Genomic DNA, 21778 nt, shown 5'->3' with positions numbered 1-21778 from the left:
CTTGTCTCACTGTATTAAACAAAAAAATAAATGACTTAATGTGCTTACTTTTTCAGTCAGAAATGCATAGTTTTGTGTATCCACTTAGGTTTACTTCGATATAAAGATTTTTTCAGAGGTTTCATGAATAGATAAAGTTTTAGCCTATTAGACTTAAGTATTTCATGAACTGAACCACAAGAGCTTTGCTGGCCTGAAAACCCAATCTCCTTTCCAAAATACTTCATTCTATGTCTCAAATATTCCTCATATCATTTCTTCTGACTAATACAAAGGTATGTATTATTTTACCTCTTTATCTCATTGCTTTTGAAACTTACATACTGTAGTTTTCTTTTTTAGTCTCTTCATAATACGGATTGAGTCATACCCTTCAATGGTCCGTGATGCTTCTATTTTCAAATAATAAAAAAAGGCTTTATGATATGTTGTACAGTATGATACGTACCACAGACATTAACTGTCTGACTAAACATCCATTATGACTGAACTCAATAAAGATATTAATAGGAAGAAAAGGTTGGAATAAAATATTGGGTGTTTTAAATAACTGTTATATACTGTACATGCAACAAATAACAAGATGCTGCATGGAGACTGAGTGTATCAGTGATCAAAGTGACAGTTTATCCCAGAGTGATGAAGCAATTTCTCACATATTACAGCATTTATCACCGATCAGTTATGTATTCAAATTGAATTTACTGCTTGTCAGTTAGGCTAGCATAATAAATGACTTTCTATGCAGAGGACTATAACTTTTAAGTATAAAGCAATGCATTAAATATGAAATAAAAAGCCTATTTGAAGAAAATAACATCTCTCCCCAAGTCTTGCTCACAAAAGTAATAGCAAAAGAAGAAGTTTATTGCTTATTTTATGTTTTCTTCATTATTTAAATAAATGTTATAAAATGGTTGTGCAAAATGTTAAGCTTATCTTTAATATGATCTTACATTTTTTCTTCCTAAACAGTCCTTTGGTATATGCTACAGAGCTGAAATTGTATCAGTTTTGGCTAAGATCAGTTTTGGCAAAGATGAGATGGGGTGAAATAGTGACAGTGACATGATGTACAGTATTATGGAATGACTGGGTTATAGAATAGGTAGATAATTATAAGAATCAGCCTCCTAATTATGAATGCTACAATTAATTGCCTATCTATGGTCTAAGGGAGGGTGTGTAAATGGAAATGTACCTAACCTAGAACAGAACATTGCGGTACTGTACCCACACAGCAGGTATGAAACAAGAGGATTATACACCATTGTGGTAGGCATGAAATGTGATGTTTTAAAGGTTAGAAGCAATAATAGAAGGAAATGGTTTATTTATTTTGCCTAGAGTAAAGAGTTTGAAGGGGGTGTGGGTGGGTGGTCAACTGTTTCAAAAGCTGTCAAAATGCAAGAGATATTAACATGCAGTAATGATATTTGTCAGGGAGCAAGCAACAGTCAGTTTAGTAAGAAAGGCTTTAGTGGAATCTTTCAGGCAGGAAACAGCTTTGAGATGTCAATTTTCACAAAGGAAGTGGCTCAGATGGTTTTAGAACAGTCACTCTAAGAGTTGAAAGATGAAAAGGAGTAGCAATATGGATTATGAGTAATCTAACTAAAAACTAGTGGGGTCAAGGGAAATTTCCTACAGTATAATGATGATTAGAGAATGTTTTATGATGGCGGTAAATCATAACGTGAAAAGGAAGAGATTAAAAAAGACTAAACATTTTATTATTGAGATTTAAGTCTAGAAACTATTTAAGTAGTTAAGTGAGAATTACAAAGTACACATATAGGACACCTATGTAGCAGTATAACTACATTAAATAGAAAAATGAATCCTTCAATTAATTGAATGCCTTGACCAAAAGCCATCAATATAGTTTTCTTTTTCATTTAGACCTCTTAGTCCAGCCATTAAATACAATTTTACCACTTATTACAGTGATGAAAAGGAAATAATGAATTATAAGGGACCTGAAAGATGATATTTGCAAGAATGCAAGGTGTTGTGAGAAAATGAATGGTTATATTGCATTAATTAGTATTTTGTTTTATATGGTTCAAATAAGAGTGTCATTGCTGCACATATTGACTGGGTTGTTCAAGACATGAGAAAAGCAATAACCAAAGAAAAACACTTACTGTGGTAACGTACCTCCGATGCAGTTACATTGTTAGTAAGGTTGGAAAAAGACAATTGTCTACAGAGTTTTTTCATATATTCTGTGTGTGTTGATTCAAAGGAAGGCAAAACATATCTGTTAATATGACAGTTGCCAATTTCATCTCACAGGGTAGAAGAATAACTCTGTGGTGCCAAAAATGGCAACCAAATAAATTTCCTCAATAAACAAAAAGTTTAGATCCTCTGCACTCATCAAAGATATTATTAATGATGTTCTAGCTACTTCAAGTAGTACTCTATATTAAAAACAGGGAATGTTAGTTCCACATATTGCAATATGTTAAGCTGACCAACTCACTCCTAATTCTTCCACGCCTGACCAGTCTCACACCAAATTTACACATGAATTAAATCTGAATTTTAACATGATCATTGCTATGCCTTTACACTGCAGACAATTTTATCGCTGGCTATCCTCTGTTGTTGTTATCCCTTTCATTTACCCTTGTGCTCAAATGAGTGTTTCATAACCTAGAAAACGTTACCCAAAACTTAAAGGTGAAAAAATGTATGCAATAAATTGCACCATTTGGTGCTAATTGCACAAAGGTGGTTCTATAATGTTTAGAACAATCATGTACATACAACACTCCAAGCTTTTCATTATGTGAAAAAGGAATTAAACTACTTGATCCCAGGTTCACATCACTTATGGAGTCTGTGACTTTTACATTCAGCAGTACATTTTGGCAAAGGTCACGCATTTCTTTTCTTCTCCCAATAAAAAAACACTAGGTGACATTCATGGACTCCTGCAATAGAAAACAATGGGGTTTTACCTGTCCCAATTCACCAAATTCAAAGCAAGTAGGTACTGTAAATGAGTGGTGTAACCTTTGCAGTAGTCCTTATAGGCGTCGGACAAAACCAATATTCCAACTATTTGCATTGGTGATGTTCTTTACGATTTTAACAATTTCTTGGCCAAATATATGAACTCAAACATCTGTGACTGTAGTGCCTTTTGTTTCTCGAGTCCCACCACTTTTTGTCAAAATCTCCATTTTCAGCAAATTATAGTATTTTGTAGATTCAACCTAGTTTAAAATATGCTTTCTGAGCTTCCCAAGCAGGAATTCTTAAACATAACAGAAGATAACACCACATTACTTCCTCCCTCTAGGCTTCTGCAATAGCTCCCTCTTGGGAAGGTCATTAATAATTTGTTTTTTGTGTTGCACGACGGTAGCTTGTATAAGCAGAATTAAAACATCCTCCATTTTGACTTTTCTACTTTACCCAGAGACAAAGTTTGTGCAACTTCTTTAATGCACATGATGTGACAGCCAAAACAGACAAAAAGTAAACAAACCCTATTCTACCTTGGAGACTAGCAAAACATAATAATGTTTATGCAAAATAAGAACAGTATTTTTGCATTATCCTTTAGGGTCCAGAGTTTATTCTTTAGTCATATTTGTGTTTTTGTGTGTATGTCTAACATATACAAATCTAACAAATCTAACAAATCTATTACAGAACACCATCAAGGAAAACACAGATTTCTTTAAAATACATTTATTGTAATCGTAAGATATTTTCATATGTAAATAATTCAATATATTAACTAATTTTATTCTGTGAATTCTAACATTTAAAGACAAATCATATACCAAATATATGTACTTTATTAGAGGCTAGATCCACATATGTGGGCCATAATAAATTATGTATGTAAAATATTTTTGTGTGTGTATATTTTTGTTTTTTACCTTTTCAAATTTTTCCCATATGTGCATTTTTTTATTTGATACCATTAAATTATTCATTATTAAGGCATGCCTTAGTTGCAATATTAAAAGCAAAGACGTCATAAACATTTCCATTTATGTTAGGGAACTTTTGGAGAGCTCATCTGAGTCTTATAAGACCCAGACATTCCCTCCTGCAGGAAAATCATGGTGATCAGTGATCCAATAGAGAAACTGTGCCTTTGTAATCAGTAGGGCATCAGATATCCATATTATTTACAGTGGTGATCTAAGAGTAGAACAATGTCACTGAAAGGGTTAAAAATTAATAATATACAAAATTAAGATAATGATAATAATATTAGGAGTAAATTGAACATGTAAGATTAACATTTTTGTTTTTTAGGGAACTAGGTCACTAGTTCATCAGAATGCATCCTTTCAATTCAGTATGAATATTGATAGGTCCACTTTAAAAGAAGATGGTTTAAAAAGCTGCCCTTGTAAAAGTTTGTAGGAGAGAAGCAGAAATAGCATTGGGAGCAAATACAGCTAAGGTGTGCAACTTTGTGTCTGGATGATCCATGTTGCAATGTAAGGGGTGCAAATACATTGTTTTTCATGCAGGGAAAATATTGCTTGCTTTAACATGAAGTACACAAATAAAGCACATCTTTATTTTAGCACTGCAGTTTAGAGATGAGCTAGCAAATGCTTCTTCCAAACTCTAACTTTGTTGAACATTTTACATTTACTCCTCCTCCCCAACAGAGCAACATGGTTTTGCAAATTGCACCTTCTATCTGCATTTACTACTAACTGAAATTAGCCCAAAATGTTTAAGCATCCCAGCAGAATAAAACAAATAAGACTTTTACAAAGTATTTTTATGTTGTGTTAATATCACCCAATGATCTACTGGAGAGATTTTCAAATTTAAAAACTTATTCATGATTATAAAACATGTTTATTTGACTGCCAGCAGATTAGATAAATATTTAAGTTAAGATCATGATTATGCAAGTGTCTCGTGTAACCTATATGTTATCAAGATCAGACATTACAAAGTTGTACTCCTTGCTTTGTATTTTACAGCTTCACTCTGACATGGACAAGGGAATTGGATCTGTGAAATACACACTCTTGGGTGATGGTGCTGGTACAATTTTTACAATTGATGACACTACAGGTGACATCCATGCTATTAAAAGTCTGGATAGAGAAGAAAAGCCATTCTATACATTACGTGCTCAAGCTGTGGATATTGTTACGGGAAAACCAGTGGAGCCAGAATCCGAATTCATTATCAAAGTTCAGGACATTAATGATAATGAGCCAAAGTTTTTGGATGGCCCTTATGTTGCTAGCGTTCCTGAAATGTCTCCAGTTGGTGAGTAGAAAATTACACTTAAGCTATTGCCCCTATATATAGAACTTTTATAAAAAATAAAATACATTTTCAAGAGTACTGAGTAATTTTAATTATATACCATGTTTCAAAAGCATGTCAATTAATGTAAACTGTCTTTGTTTGAAAAAAATTTAATTAGTCACTATTTTACAATAAACTTGTAACTGTAATTCACTTATAATTTGCTAAAGAAGAAGCATTAATGAATATATTAGAGGTAACACAAGAAACTATATATTTCAGAAAAAACCAAGACGCATAGACAAATATTTTTAATCCAGAGGACCAAGTACTCTGGTAATTTTTGTATCCATCCCAGTTGTTTCATTATTTTTATCTTTTGCTCATTTATACAGCTCTGAATATTAACACTAGAACTTTATGTTTACATTTTGTAGTATAATACTACAAGTGCGACAAAATCCATAATGATTGATCAGACATTTTATTTCATTAGTCTGATTTGCAGTGGATTACAGTCGAGCTTTTTTTATTTTGGAAATTATTTGTGGTATTCTATTGTGTAGCTGTTGGTGGATTTTGAGAGAGAATGCTGCCTACCCCAATACAGTGAGAAGCAAGACTCACAATGAAGGCGTGGCCACAAAGAAAAAAAGGAATTAAAATTGTTTAAAGGGATGATATTAACCAGGGGAATAACTTATTTAAACATTAGTCTCTATATATTTTCTAACTGGTTTATCTTCATACATGACTAAATAAGTTACATCAGAAAGGATAAATATAATTTTATACTTTTTCATATTCAAAATATTTTTTACCATCACAAACAAACAAATATTCTCAATTTAACAAAAATGTTATACCTTAAAAGACCCTTGCCCTCTTATAGTCCAGGATTTAATAATTGTTATCACACAAACTTGTTGTCTATTAATTCTCTGTGAATTAACAATTATTTTTGTAGTTATTACCTTTAGTTAGTTTGCAACTTTATTGTTATCTTCCTTTGTTTACTGTAATCTAATACTCTTGGTAAATTTATCTCTGATTTGGTAAATATTTTCTGTGGTTTGTAACTGGTGTGGACTTTGTGTGTAATTAGCATGATGCCACTTATCTGCTAGCTCAGTATGGTATTAGTGGCATACCTAGATTGTTGTGTAGTCTCTGGTTTCAGGTGGGCTAAGGCACATAGAATTATCTGTTGCCATTTTATTTTAGGCTCTTTCCAGTAGATGCTGGTTTAGCCAATGATGACATCCTTCATTTACTCAGCTGTTGTGGATTCTTTTACTTTCCTGTGCTTTTCTGTCTGCTTTCTTTCCTTCCTGAATTAGCTTTCTTTCCACCTGTTTTATGTGACCATTTCTCCTCCTGTAAAACTTTGTGAGGGGAAATCAGTTAACCGCAAGATATTTTTTAACACTGCGTTAAGTCATTTTAATGTTGTTTTAACGCTGACTCATCGGAATTGTTTGAAGTCACATTTCCCAACAGTCGTGATTGTAAGTACATGGGAAGGAGATGATCGCCCTCAAGATGTCAGGGCAAGTGTTTTCGGGCTAGTCAGCATCAATATACAGTACCCAACCCTTAGCAGTACCTCGTCTCAGTAGACTAGCCACACAAGGTATCCTTATTTGCCTTGGCAGTGACATAATACCAGGTGTCACCATGTATACAAGTTGCCTCAACAATTGTTCACTACAATTTTGAGGCGTTTACGAACCCTACTTTCACTAGAGTAACTAATCTTCCTAAGACTAACAATGCCTTTATCTGGTTGCCCTGTATAAAAATTATAAGCATTTGTTTTTCTGGCTCAGCTAGAGGTAAAACCGTACAGCAGTATCTACCAATTAATTTTTAGCACTCCTCAGTGCTTTTGGGGTGTCCCCCATAATAGTGCATAAATATTTTTGGCTGTCAAAAGTCATATCTGTCAGCAGTATCTACCAACTAATTTTTAGCACTCCTCAGTGCTTTTGGGGTGTCCCCCCTAATTGTGCATAAATATTTCTGGCTGTCAAAAGTCATATCTGTCAGCACTATCTACCAAATAATTTTTAGTACTCCTCAGTGCTTTTGGGGTGTCCCCCATAATTTTGCATAAATATTTCTGGCTGTCTAAAGTCATATCTTCAGCAGTATCTATCAACTAATTTTTAGCACTCCTCAGTGCTTTTGGGGTGTCCCCCATAATTGTGCATAAATATTTCTGGCTGTCAAAAGTCATATCTGTCAGCAGTATCTACCAACTAATTTTTAGCACTCCTCAGTGCTTTTGGGGTGTCCTCCCTAATTGTGCATAAATATTTCTGGCTGTCAAAAGTCATATCTGTCAGCAGTATCTACCAACTAATTTTTAGCTCTCCTCAGTGCTTTTGGGGTGTCCTCCATAATTGTGCATAAATATTTCTTGCTGTCAAAAGTCATATCTGTCAGCAGTATCTACCAAATAATTTTTAGCACTACAAGTGCTTTGCGCTCAGAATGGATTAAAAGCAGTCCACGTATGATCAGAATGAGCAACCAGGTTCTGTCACCAGTCCTGATGTTAGTGCTCCCAGTACGTTATGTGGGCAAGGTGATGTCAAACATTAGAGTGTTTCCAAATCAGTGCAAAAAACAAAAACAAAAAAATGTTTTACTGTATTGAAGCGAAAAAGAAGTGTTACTGAGCAAAAGATAAGTGCCGATAAAATTTTTTTTTTGCAAACATGTCATTCTACACACACAGTGGCAAAGAGAGAATGAGGCCTTCACCTTTGCCTGAAATTGGCAGATCCCAAAAAGTTACCCAGCCTACAATTGGTCCACAACTACTGTTACGCATCAAAGCCGAGCTGCAAGATAACATAAGGCATTAAAGGAGAATGTTTGCTCTGATTCACAAATGACAACAATCCCTGTGGAGAGTCCATCCAACAGTGGGATGTCTAATCGTGAGCATTCTGATGATGTGTGCCTTAATAGCGCTAGTGTAGCCGGTGATACCCAAATTGAGGATGCCACTTTGGAATTAGAAGAGGATGAGGGGGAGATTTGTGTAGGCGATGAGGGCGCTAATGAGGATGTTGATGAGGATGAGGTTGTTTGTGTAAATCCTGCACCAGTGGCAGCAGTTCTGGCACGTGACAAGAAAAAGGCCATTGTCATGCCTGGGCATAAAACAAAAAAATCCACTTCTTATGTGTGGAATTATTTCTACCCAAATCCAGACAACAATTGTATAGCCATTTGTGGTGTATGTCAAGCAACAGTCAGTCGAGGGAGGGACCTTAACCATCTTGGAACCTCGTCTATGTTACGCCATTTAACGAGAGTTCATGGCAAAGTGTTGGGAAAAGCTGAAAGTTCTTCCCAAAAAATTACAGCACTCCATCATCAGCTAAGACCCTCCGCTCACCGACATCCCGATGGCTACAAAATACACCCACCACACCATCCTCATCAATATCCTCAGTAGCGATCGGAGTTAGCCCGGCATCCCACTTAAGGCTGGATGACTCCTGCACTATTATTGATTCCTCCGAAGAAAGCGTTAGTCCCACTGCTGCTGCTGTTGCTGCTGCTGGGGGTGAATCGTCAGCCCAGAGGCAGGTAAAGAAAATGAGCAGTCCTACATTTCAGCAATTAACTGTGAAACAATCATTTGCGAGGGGAAGCAAATTTGACATTAGTCACCCAGTCACCAAGCGAATCACAGACGCCATGGCTGCAATGTTAGTGTTAGATCTGCGTCCAATCTTCACAATAAACGCAGCTGGTTTTTCACACTTAATTGAGGTTTTGTGTCCGCGTTACAGAATTGCATCGCGACACCATTTCTCCCGTAAAGCAATTCCACAACTATACCAAAAAGTGTATAAAAATGTATAGATTGCGCTGAAAAATGCCATTCTGCCCACTGTCCACTTAACAACAGATATGTGGACAAGTGGAAGTGGCCAAACCAAAGACTAAATGGCTGTGACAGCCCACTGGGTTGGTCATTCACCTTCACCAGCAGGAACAGCAGCAGCATGTACACCACTACGTAACATTTGTCACAGGCAGGCCACTCTTTCTATCACCGGCTTCACTAACAGGCATACGGCTGACAATTTGTTACGCAAACTGAGAGATGTGATTGATGCATGGCTTATACCACTCGGACTCTCCCCAGGGTATGTCATATCTGATAAGCCAGCAATATACGGCAAGCATTACAGCTTGGTGATTTCCAACATATTCCCTGTTTTGCTCACACCATCAACTTGGTGGTGCAGAGCTTCCTACGAAATAACCGTGAGGTGCAGGAGATGCTTTCGGTGGCCCGTAAAATTTCAGGCCATTTCAGGCATTCAGCCACAGCATGTAGGAGGTTACAGCAGCTCCAAGGGCAGTTTAACTTGCCCTGCTACCAACTTAAGCAAGAGGTGGTAACTAGGTGGAATTCCACCCTGTACATGGTTCAGAGGATGGAGGAACAGCGCAAAGCCATCCAAGCATATTGCACAAGCCATGACATTGGGAAAGGAGGGGGGATGTATTTCACTCTTGCACAGTGTGGAATCCTTTCAGTCCTGTGCAAGGTGCTGAAACCATTTGAAGTTGTGACGTGTGAGGTGAGTGCAGACTCTGCTAATTTGAGCCAAGTCATTCCTTTAATTAGACTGTTGGAAAAGCAGCTTGAGAAAATGAAGGAGCTGAAAGCAAGCAATTCAGCAAAGTATGTTGGCCTTGTCGATTAAGTACTTAATTCGCTTCACAATGATCCTCGAGTTATTAAGATCTTGAACTCGGATCAGTACATTTTAGCCACTCTGCTTGATCTAAGGTTTAAAACCTACATTGAGTCTTTACTTGTAAATGAGCGAGATGTGAACTTTTGCAAGGAGCTATTGCTCAGCAAGTTGTCCGCTGAACTGGGCCTCGGCTTGACAACGTGTCCTCCTTCACTTTCGCAAGCTGCTGCTGCTCGTAAAAAAATAAATTTCCAAAAAAGAAGCAGGGAAGACGCAGGGGGCAGACCAGAACAATTTAACATCTGGGCTGATTTGAAGAATTTTTAAAAAAAATGTGTCACTTTGCCCATAATTCCATCCAATACAAGCATAAACATGTAAAGGATGGTGGAGGATTACTTTCAAGAGGTAGTGGATATGGAAATGTCAGACAGTCCCTTTCCTTACTGGGAAGAAAAGCAGGCCATTTGGAAACCCATGTACAAACTTGCTTTGCAATACCTAAGCTGCCCACCCTCCAGTGTGTACTCTGAACGAGTGTTCAGCACAGCAGGGAACTTAGTCAGTGATCGCTGTAGAAGGTTACTTCCCAAAAATGTGGAGAAAATGATGTTTATAAAAATGAACTACATCTTCCACGAGGAAGGCCTTCACCATCCAAGACATCCAAGCACTGACTGTTCTCTAATGGCGGATTCAAGCGGCGATGAATTGATAGTCTGTGATGATGATGTACACATTGATGAGGGTGAGGATGAAGCTGAAGATGATGACGATAACATCTTTTTAAAACTTTCTATCTAAGTGTAGGGTGCCATCTACCCCCTAAGAGGAAAGGGACTTGTGGCATTTCCATATCACGTACCTTCTTGAAAGGCTGCTGTTTGGGCAATTTATCCTTAAGGGTAGGGTGTCATAGACAGAGTGACCCCAAACTGCCTTTGTCCATTTCTCTTCATATTGTACAGTCTATAACGGCTGAATTTTTTTGTAATTTATTCAAGTGGAGGGGAGCCTAGAGAGACAGAAACCAAACTGGCTTTCTCCATGTCAATTAATATTGTACAGTCTATAACGGCTGAATTTTTTTGTATTTTTTACAAGTGGAGGGGAGCCTATAGAGGCAGAAACCAAACTGGCTTTGTCCATTTCAATTAATATTGTACAGTCTATAACGGCTGAATTTTTTGGTTTTTTAAACAAGTGGAGGGGGGCCTATAGAGACAGAAAGCAAACTGCCTTTTTCCATTTCTTTACATATTTAACAATAAGTGTAGAGTGTAATATACATCCAAAGACGATGGTTGCATTGCCAATATTCATAGATGGAGAGGAAGACAATCTGTTTTGTGTGTAGAATAAATGAAGGCCTACCAACGAAGAATTAAACTGTTTTTTGGATGATTTATTACCTCTACAATTAGATTACTTATCTCTAAAACAGTTGGAGCACTAAATTGGGTTATTTTAGGCCGAAAAACATTGATTTTCCAACAAAATAGCAAAACAAAACCAAACAAAACCAAAACCAAAACACTTAATGGCAGTTTTGCAAAACCAAAACCAAAGCCAAAACACGACAGTAATCCAGATCCAAAACCGAATCCAAAACCAAAACACGGGTGGTCAGTGACCATCTCTAGTTATAACTAAAATGCACATGAGAATGTTTTGAGTTTAAACTAGTTGCATTAAATTTGAGGAAAATCTAAATTTAATAACTTGTTGCACTAATAAGTTATGCTCTACAAAGTAACATTACTCTACATACCTCTTGATACACACACACACACATATATATATACAGTGACAAAGAAACTGGATTAGTGTTTGCAGGCAGGTATCTTTGATCCCAGGTTTTTAAAATAAATGTTTTAAACCCCTTGGGAGAGATGTTTCCCAAAGAGATCTTCAGGTTTGGAGAAAAGCTGAAAAGGGTCCTTGGGGTTTAAATGGAGATAGAAGAGTGGGCTCCAATTGCAAAGCCCAGTCCGGGTCTTTTGGTCTGCTGTCAGAACGACTAATGCTGGCACCTGTTAGGTGAATTTAAAAGGCTGCTAGGCAGTGCATTCAGTCTCTCACTATCTGCGGAAAGAGACTGCAGAGTCTCTGTGAGTGAAAGCCTGATCTTTGCTGTGAGAAAATTGTGCTAGGAACTTTTTTGATAGTCGGAGTGAGATGCATTTAGTTAGTGCTGGACATGCAAGGTGTTTATTTTGAATTTTATTTTATTTTCTTGCTTAATAAAACTGGCTGAATCCTGTTATAAACCAGTTATGACTAAAGCCTTGGACTTGTGTGACCTCTCACCTGCTACACACTACCATCTACCTCAGGAGATGACACTTGTTCCCCTACCCCAGTCACAACTTGGTGGAGAATGCAAGCAGAGATCTGTGCATACTGAGAACAGCAGCAGCCTTGAGAAGCCTGCAGTAATGCAAGATTGCAGGAGTAATACTCTGAAGAGACTTTTTTTCAGCGTGCCGCATAATGGGACTTGTAGAGCCACACAGACAAAAGCAAGTCCAACTAGTGTTTAGCTGCATGGATGTGGAAGCTATTACAGCTTAAAGAGTCAGATCCTCCTCTGTGGAAATTATGGAGGAAAAGGCCTTGTTACAGACTAAAGCAGCTCAACAGGAAGCTATCAGTATGCAGTGATTGGCCATTGAAGAAAATCACAGGCAAGTGCAGAAAGCTACCAGGGCGTGACAGTTGGTATTCAAGGAAAGCCACAGGAAACAGCACCAGGACCGTGAAGCCTTGACTCAGGTGGTACAGTAGACAGTAGGCAGCTTAGTGACTAGGAGCAAGTCATTTTCTTCGAAAATTAACTATGGCTGATAATGTGGAGGCGTATCTGAACACCTTTGCAAGAAGCGTGGAGCATGAGAGTTGGCCTAAAGAACAGTGGGCCCACTTGTTCACACCTTCTCTGGCCAGAGAACCTTAGAAAACTTACTTTTACTTAAGTACTGCAGAAGTACATGACTATGAAAAATTAAAAATGGAAATCTTGACTCGCCTGGGAGTTACACTGTCATTCGAGAGCAACAAGTACACTGCTGGATTTACTCCATGGACAAGCCTCGTTGCTCACATATGCACAATCTTATGCACTTCACAAAGTAATGGTTAGAGACCGAGAAATTAAACGGTCCCCAGGTGGTTAGAAGCCACCATGGAACAATTTTTGAGGTTTCTTCTCTTGGTTTTGTGGAAGTGGGTGAGCCAAGGGGACCCTCAGACTGCTGATAAGTTGATGGAAGTGGTGGAGAAGTATCTGTTGGCAGAAGAACTACTGGCTGCTGCAGGGTTAAAAGGACTTAAAAATGAAGAGCGTCTTGGCCTGGAGACTAGTCAGTGAGGCCAGGAAGGTTCCCGCCACATAAAAGACTAGACAATTATGTGATTAAATGTTTTAGGTATGCCAAGACATGTTATAGCTAATTGTCCAGTTAGGTAAGTGTCAGGATTCCAAATATAAAAAGCACTGAGAAAATGCAATTGGATCAAAGTAGTTTTATTTTAACAGGGCTTACACAGGTAAGGGATGCAATAATTGGTAAGGCATAATTAGTCAGCGTATGGCCGTTATAGCAAGGAGATGACACAATGAATGCAATAGTGTGTGGACCAATACACAGGAGGTACTGGAGACAGGATGTGATGGTCTGCGAGGCGTTACCACGAGACAGTGGAGCAGGGTTCTCTTACCTCTCTGTCTGTATGTATTACCCAGTATTGTTTTATTAATGTTTGTTCCCAATTGTAAAGCACTACGGAATTTGTTGGCACTATATAAATAAATGTTGATGATGATGATGTTAATGATGACACATAGGATGCAGAATGTAGGTGCTGTATTGCTAGAGGTGCAATGGAATACAAACACCGTAAAGCAGGAGGGTGAAACAAGCCAAGTATCAAAGCCAGACGGCCCACCAAGATACCAGGGAGAAGCACTTGCGAAGTCACAACAAATCTGAGTCAGGGGTCACAGGAAGAGATTCCAAGACGGAGGAACAAGCAGAGGTCAAAACCAGGAAGTCAAACAAGGATAACTCACAGGAGAACCAGCAGAGGTCAACAGATGAACTGGCAAGGACTGCTTGAGACAGGCAGTCTTTAAAAGGCCAGAGACAGATGCTAAGCATCCCGAGGTAATGAGCTTAGCTCTGGCAGATAGGAGAGGAATCCAAGTACCACAGTGGCCCCTTCGATGGAACAGTGGTACTGCAGCCACAATACATAAAAATGCAAATGTCCATCATAGAACTTGGCAGACAGGAGCTGAAAGAGGCAGATTGTGACAGTAAGAATCTATGCAATGTGATGTGCCAGGTTTCTTTGCCAGGTTATCCTGGCAAATATGACTTTTGACAGCCAGAGATATTTATGCACAATTAAGGAGGACACCCAAAAAGCACTGGGGAGTGCTAACAATTAATTGGTAGATACTGCTGACAGATATGACTTTTGACAGACAGAAATATGTATGCACAATTATGGGGGACACCCCAAAAGCACTGAGGAGTACTAAAAATTATTTGGTAGATAGTGCTGACAGATATGACTTTTGACAGCCAGAAATATTTATGCACAATTAGGGGGGACACCCCAAAAGCACTGAGGAGTGCTAAAAATTAGTTGGTAGATACTGCTGACAGATATGACTTTTGACAGCCAAAAATATTTATGCACAATTATGGGGGACACCCCAAAAGCACTGAGGAGTGCTAAAAATTAATTGGTAGATACTGCTGTACGGTTTTACCTCTAGCTGAGCCAGAAAAACAAATGCTTATAATTTTTATACAGGGCAACCAGATAAAGGCATTGTTAGTCTTAGGAAGATTAGTTACTCTAGTGAAAGTAGGGTTCGTAAACGCCTCAAAATTGTAGTGAACAATTGTTGAGGCAACTTGTATACATGGTGACACCTGGTATTATGTCACTGCCAAGGCAAATAAGGATACCTTGTGTGGCTAGTCTACTGAGACGAGGTACTGCTAAGGGTTGGGTACTGTATATTGATGCTGACTAGCCCGAAAACACTTGCCCTGACATCTTGAGGGCGATCATCTCCTTCCCATGTACTTACAATCACGACTGTTGGGAAATGTGACTTCAAACAATTCCGATGAGTCAGCGTTAAAACAACATTAAAATGACTTAACGCAGTGTTAAAAAATATCTTGCGGTTAACTGATTTCCCCTCACAAAGTTTTACAGGAGGAGAAATGGTCACATAAAACAGGTGGAAAGAATCTATGCAATGTGATGTGCCAGGTTTCTTTGCCAGGTTATCCTGGCAAATATGACTTTTGACAGCCAGAGATATTTATGCACAATTAAGGAGGACACCCAAAAAGCACTGGGGAGTGCTAACAATTAATTGGTAGATACTGCTGACAGATATGACTTTTGACAGACAGAAATATGTATGCACAATTATGGGGGACACCCCAAAAGCACTGGGGAGTGCTAAAAATTATTTGGTAAGATGCTGCTGACAGATATGACTTTTGACAGCCAGAAATATTTATGCACAATTAGGGGGGACACCCCAAAAGCACTGAGGAGTGCTAAAAATTAGTTGGTAGATACTGCTGACAGATATGACTTTTGACAGCCAGAAATATTTATGCACAATTATGGGGGACACCCCAAAAGCACTGAGGAGTGCCAAATATTAAAACAAAATTATAAACCTTTATCCTCCTCTTTTCTATAGCGATTTTTGTTAGAGCAATTGCAAGAAGAATATTGTATTCTCTGTCCCTGCTCTAATCAGCCTGTGACTACACCCTGCTCTCTCCCTCTGTCAAATGGCGATGGATTGCTGTGTAGGCGTGTATTTATAATCTTAAAGTATCTCGAGAACCGAGCCCCGAGATCCAAACACGTCATGATGATGTTCGGCCTCGATTTCGATTTGGAATGGGCGGGAGAGTACCGAGCTCCTCAGCTCGGTACTCAGATAGCCAAAGTTCGGGTGGGTTCGGTTCTCGGGGAACCGGACCCGCCCATCTCTAGTTATAACTAAGTATTTGAGTATTAAATCTTTCAGGCAGTCTATCTATTCCATTTCTTTGTAGAGAGTTGACATTTTCAAATAATATGTTCTCTGTTTTATATCACTAAGAAAAAGGAAATGAGAGAAGGTGAAGTGCACAGATGTCTAAAGTTTCAAAGACCTAAATCATTGGCATGCAGCATCATACATAACTATTTATACAACAAAAATAAAAAAACTATAGAAAGAAATAAGTAGACCTTTTATCTAAGACTTCAATGTTTTGCATACCCCAAACATTTGTCAACATTATTCTTTTAGTGATCATGTGTATATTATATATTACACATCTAGATGTGTTTTATACTTACTGCCTTTTTTTGTCATACAGCAATTAATCAATTATGTTGTATGCTTATTGACTATTTACAGTAACCTTAAGTCAAAAAATAAATACTGCCGGTGGGTTTTGCTTTTTGTTTTTAATTTTATAACAGGCCTGGCCAACTAATGGCTCTCCAGGTGTTGTAAAACTACACATACCAGGATGTTTTACCAGTATATAGCCAGCTGAGAGCTTGCAGGACATGTTGGGATGTGTAGTTTTTTCAACACCTGGAGAGCCACAGGTTGACCAGGCCTGTTTTATAATATAAAGATATTAAAACTCCATGAGAAAAGAGCAGGCATGGTAGCTGGAGATTGCAAAGCAGCAAAAATGTTATCGTTTGTTAAATCCACCATGATATTAATGTAAACGTTTTATTTATTCATACATTTCTTGAGGCACATTCTTCCGAATTTATAATTGTCCACAATTTAACTTGCTTTGTGTGTGTTTACGGTGAACTGGAAACAATTGCATATGTAAAATATACAATTTTATAATTTCTATAAGACATGTCAAAATGCATTTTCTAGTTCAAACCTGTAAGCTCATGGATATAAGATGTCCTGGGACTAAATAAATTCTAGTCTTCCAGTATTCCTGTATTCTTGTATAGTTTGTATGTGTGTGATAATGGAATTCACGTTAATCTTTTGTCTACCACTCATATGCATACAGTGTTAGCAACAAAAGAAACGCAAACCTAAATCTATAAGTTAGCATTTCACAAATACATTTTGGATAGATACTTGTAATATTTCATTGTATGCAAAAATATTATTTCTTATTATTAATATTCTAACTAATGATGTTGATATCATGCTGAAATTGTTTTCAAGAACATAGCTGAAGAATTTATTCTGATTTCCAAGAAGAGTTTTTTTTTCCTTATTCTGTTTTCAGTATAATTAGGGATCATTGAAAGTATTGCAAAATTAATAATATGTCAAATAAATATTAAATATATTATGTAAGAAATAACTGTAATGTATAGGTTGTGATGTCAGAACTATGTATGAATATTATGGACATATTTACTCAGTTTAGGTATCCACAAAGTCCTGGTATACTGCACTGAAAAATGTATGACTCCAGGTGTCACGCCTGAGGATCTGTCTGTACCCAGACTGGGTTGTATTTCTGGAGCTGGACTGTTGACTATGTGGACAAAGCTGGGTGGCCTGATAATGTTCCTCTGCATGTAGTGAATGGACTGGTGCAGATGGTGTTTCACTAGCAGAGGAGAGCAAACAGGAGCTGGATTGCTGGACCAGACTGAAACCGGAATTCTGGACTGGACTCAGGACCCTATTAAGGGTTCCGACTGCCCTAGGCTCTTCCAGCAGTAGCACCCTCCCCCCCCCTCCAGCCACCTCACCTGCCCCCTTCAGCCTGCTCACCTACCACCTTCAGCCACCTCACCTGCCCCCTTCAGCCACCTCACCGCCCCCTTTAGGCAACTCACAGTATTCATTGATGTTGAATTTTGTGATCGTTTGTGGTCATTGAAGAGATTTACTTCTAACAATTTCATAACACCATACTGTAGACCTGTTGGAACACTATTTTGGTCTCTAGATAATATGTTCTGAGTGTATATTGCAGTGATTTGTGGGATAGGCTTTGCTTATATGGCTAGATTATGATCACTTCTATTAGAGATTTTACTGGGTCTTCCAGATTGTGTCTTGACTTCAACAGTTCTTATTAGCTCCCATTTAAACATTTAGGGGTAAATGTATCATACCCTGGTTTTTGCAACCCGCGGGAGATCGGCGTGTTCGCAGCTTAAATTTAAAGCGGCGCTGCCTTGTGAAGGGAAGTTTCCCTTTACTAGGCAGCACCGCTTTAAATTTAAGCTGCGAACACGCCGATCTCCCGCGGGTTACCAAAACCGGGGTATGATACATTTACCCCTTAGATAGTTTTATTTGTAGATATCCACTGTTTTCTAACAGTTAATTATGTTTATTTTCAACCTCTCAGTCAGATGCTTAGATGAACCCATGGTTGTTGAGAGTAGACACAAGCTTCTTAGAGGTTAGAAATGTTATAGTATTTTGTTCACTCTGGAATTCTTTTCACTTGACTTTTCTAATGAGGCAAGTACATTTTCAATCAATAGGAAGGATGCCCACATTTTTTGTACATACCATATATAATGTTTCCTAATTTGTTTTATTTTTAACATTTGTGATTAAATAGCAACTGTGCATTCAAATGTGAATAAATCTAAAGAATATATCAACTCCTTTTCCCTTGGAGTTTCAATGAAAAATGCTATTTCACGTGGATTGCCAAAACTTTGCATATAAATATATGTGGCCACACGGAGAGAGAAAACCCTCTACATCATTGTTATCCATAGTATTTTAAACCTGCAAGCAGAGTCCAAGATGTGCCCTTCAATTAATTAAGCTTCACGCCTTCACCACATAATAACTGATGCAGGCTTATTGAAGAACCATCTCCTGTGGTTCCAATGTTAACTCTTATACAAAAGAACCATGGAGCCGAAACTTAATCTGATGAGAAAACAATTTCTCCCGTAGTAGCAGTTTATTTCAATATAGACAAAGTGGGCAATATTAAGTGTATTACAAAATATAACATATTTTGGCTATTTTGGAATAAAACTATTCATATAGAAGTACCTGCTTCTTCAACTAATTATGTTGCAGCTTCTTTTCTCTTTTTGTAAACCTAACTAGTGGAAAAAGCCTAGAAATTAATATTGTAGAGTATATATTTTATAATTGCACTAACTGCATTAAACTTAATATGGACAGATTCCTACAAGTCTAACATTTTCATATTAAATACCAGTGTAATGCACTACAACTGCAAATATGATGAATAGAAGATTAATGTGGACATCCCTATATGAAGAGGTTAAAAATGATTTCTCAAAATGAATGTAACCATTCTGCAAGATAGATTTTATGCCACCTGTTTAACAGAGACAATATAGAATTCATTGCAGATAAAACTTATAGAAACATTCTTCTTTGCAGGCCCCAGACAGTTTAATGTGATTGCCCACAGCTGTGTGTTATATCGAAAGTCCCGTTCTATCTTTTTCATACAGTACAACCTATTTGACAGATTTAAAATAAATGAATAATGCATTCATTGATTTTCTTGCATGTACTACCAGGTTACACAGATGAATACAGCACCCTTGTGATTTTGAAGGAGAAAAACACACAACATTACCTTGGTTCTAAACTACTACACCTGTACGTGGCCGTAAGGCTCATGTCTATATTACAGCAAGGTCAATAAAAAATAGCCACAGCAGAAGAGGAAGCAGCACTAATTCATCTAGAAAAATATACAAATAATTAAAAATAGCTAAAAAGACCATGTTACTCAAATACATTACTCATTAAAAAGGGTCACAGAAATAGAAGCTTATATTTTTATCACTATGTACATTCCTGTTATACTATATTCTGATGTGGTTTACCACTTGTGGGCATAATTGTAGCCATGACACTGCTATGGGGTCCATAGGTTCAAGTTGTCTGATGAGATTTATCACAAAGAGACAAATGGGCACTTTACACATTTACAGTGGACATAAAAAGGCACACCCTTGAAATTGGGGTTGGGAACTAAATATTGATGTTTATTACTTACCCCGACATTGTGATGCCGAGACTGTGAGTCTCAACATCTTCATATTTGCGACTGTTGAAAAATCTGACTTCCAATATTTCCACTGATCTGCAGTCTGGCACACAGAATGACGCCATTTGCAAAGGCAACACTATTATTGGTGGTGTTAAGGGGCAATGTAAGTACATGCCGGCTGGACAATGGTTTTTAGCAGTCCTTCTACATTCTCCAGCTAGCGCGTACTTGCATTTCCATCTTAACACCACCAATAATAGTGTCACCTTTAGAAATGACGCCATTCTGTGTGCCGGACTGCGGATCGGTGGAAATAGTTGGAAGTCATCTTTTTCAACAGTCAGGAATATGAAGATGTCGGGAATCAGAGTTTCAGCATCCCAGGCTGTTGGGGTAAATATTGCCGGTGTTATGTATGTAGTAAAAATGACTACCACCGTGAAATTGCAGGTGTTTGTGATGTAAAGATAAACCATGTCAGATCTTTTTCCATTGGTGACATTGCAACCAACAAAATTGAAAAACAAATAGATATTGCTTAATAAAAATAGGTGAAAATAAAAAAAACTTCAATACTATATTCACTGGTTTGTACGTTGTAGTATCACAAAAAGAACAAGAGGTAAGGTCATCCTGTCCCAAAGACTGTACTCTCAGGCTGTCATTGAGCATGTGTCCAACAAACCAGCAAACTTGAGAAAATATGGCTGCTATCTTTAATACTTGTTTTTAAATGACAGTTCAAATATATAGGATCTCTACAACTTTATTTGTTTAGAATTAGCCTAACACTAAGAAGGTATTAAAGTGCAACTAGACCCAAAAATTAAACGATTGATCTGAAATCTCCATGTGTGCATGTATTTATTTGTACATGCACCATTCAGAAATGGGTGTTTTTACTGATGTGCACCAGCTTAACAAGCTGAGCTTTTGCTGACATGAAACTATCATAATGAGCTCTCTCAAACTCAATGGCACTGTGATACATATTCTGAGAGCAACAGAAAAGTGCAATAATGGAAAAACGTTGCTTTGATTGTCTATTTAAAGTATGATATCTACTGCTATAGATGTTTTTTTCAGATGGGACCATGTAGTTCAATGATTTTTTTTGCATAAGTGATTTATACAACATGAATATTTGTTCTAGCATTGGGAAAAGGCCTTCACTTTCCACATCAGTACAGTTAAAATTAATTTATATTTCATATAAAAATGCAGATATTAATCTAAAAAGAGCATGCTTTTTAAAAGGTATATTTTATTTAGACATTTTTTAAAACATTTACATGGTGATGGGCTATATAGTATCATGTTGTACTGAATTTAATATTTATTTACAAAATGTTATTAGTGCAAAGTAAATTCAACATATTATATCATACAGTACCATTTTATGTTCTTACCCATCAAACATCTGCTATGGAAAGAGTGACTGCACTTCCCATGTTAAAAGAAACGACATGTAGCATACTTTAATGATCTTATTCCCAACATGGTTTTAAACACTAACTATACTTTAGACTTATTCATGGTTTCCACAGACTTTAGTCATTAGATATCTTGTATACAAAAATGGATAAATAAAACTGAAAATTGTTTTTCCAGCCCATTGAATGTCTGTAAACATATTTTGCTTTGACGGTCCATTCCAGTTGCTCTGTGATTTTGCTGGCATCCAAATCTATTTTTATTTCTGACAAAACGCAAAACATTTTATGAACAAAATGCTTATTGCTAGAT

At 37.4% G+C, this 21778-nt stretch overlaps 1 protein-coding gene across 1 annotated transcript in view; it reads left to right on the top strand.

The window, feature by feature from the left end:
- CDH12 (cadherin 12) overlaps nt 1-21778 on the top strand; it is a 689066-nt gene that overhangs the window by 520985 nt on the left and 146303 nt on the right. Inside the window, exon 5 of the mRNA XM_075212929.1 lies at nt 4977-5271. Coding sequence (XP_075069030.1) covers nt 4977-5271 — 295 coding nt within the window. The remainder of the gene's footprint in view (nt 1-4976; nt 5272-21778) is intronic.

This window comes from Mixophyes fleayi, chromosome 5 (genome assembly GCF_038048845.1).
Source record: "Mixophyes fleayi isolate aMixFle1 chromosome 5, aMixFle1.hap1, whole genome shotgun sequence".
Classification (NCBI taxonomy): Eukaryota; Metazoa; Chordata; class Amphibia; order Anura; family Limnodynastidae; genus Mixophyes; species Mixophyes fleayi.
Note: the sequence above shows the minus strand (reverse complement) of the source record. Positions and strands in the feature narration are given on the sequence as shown.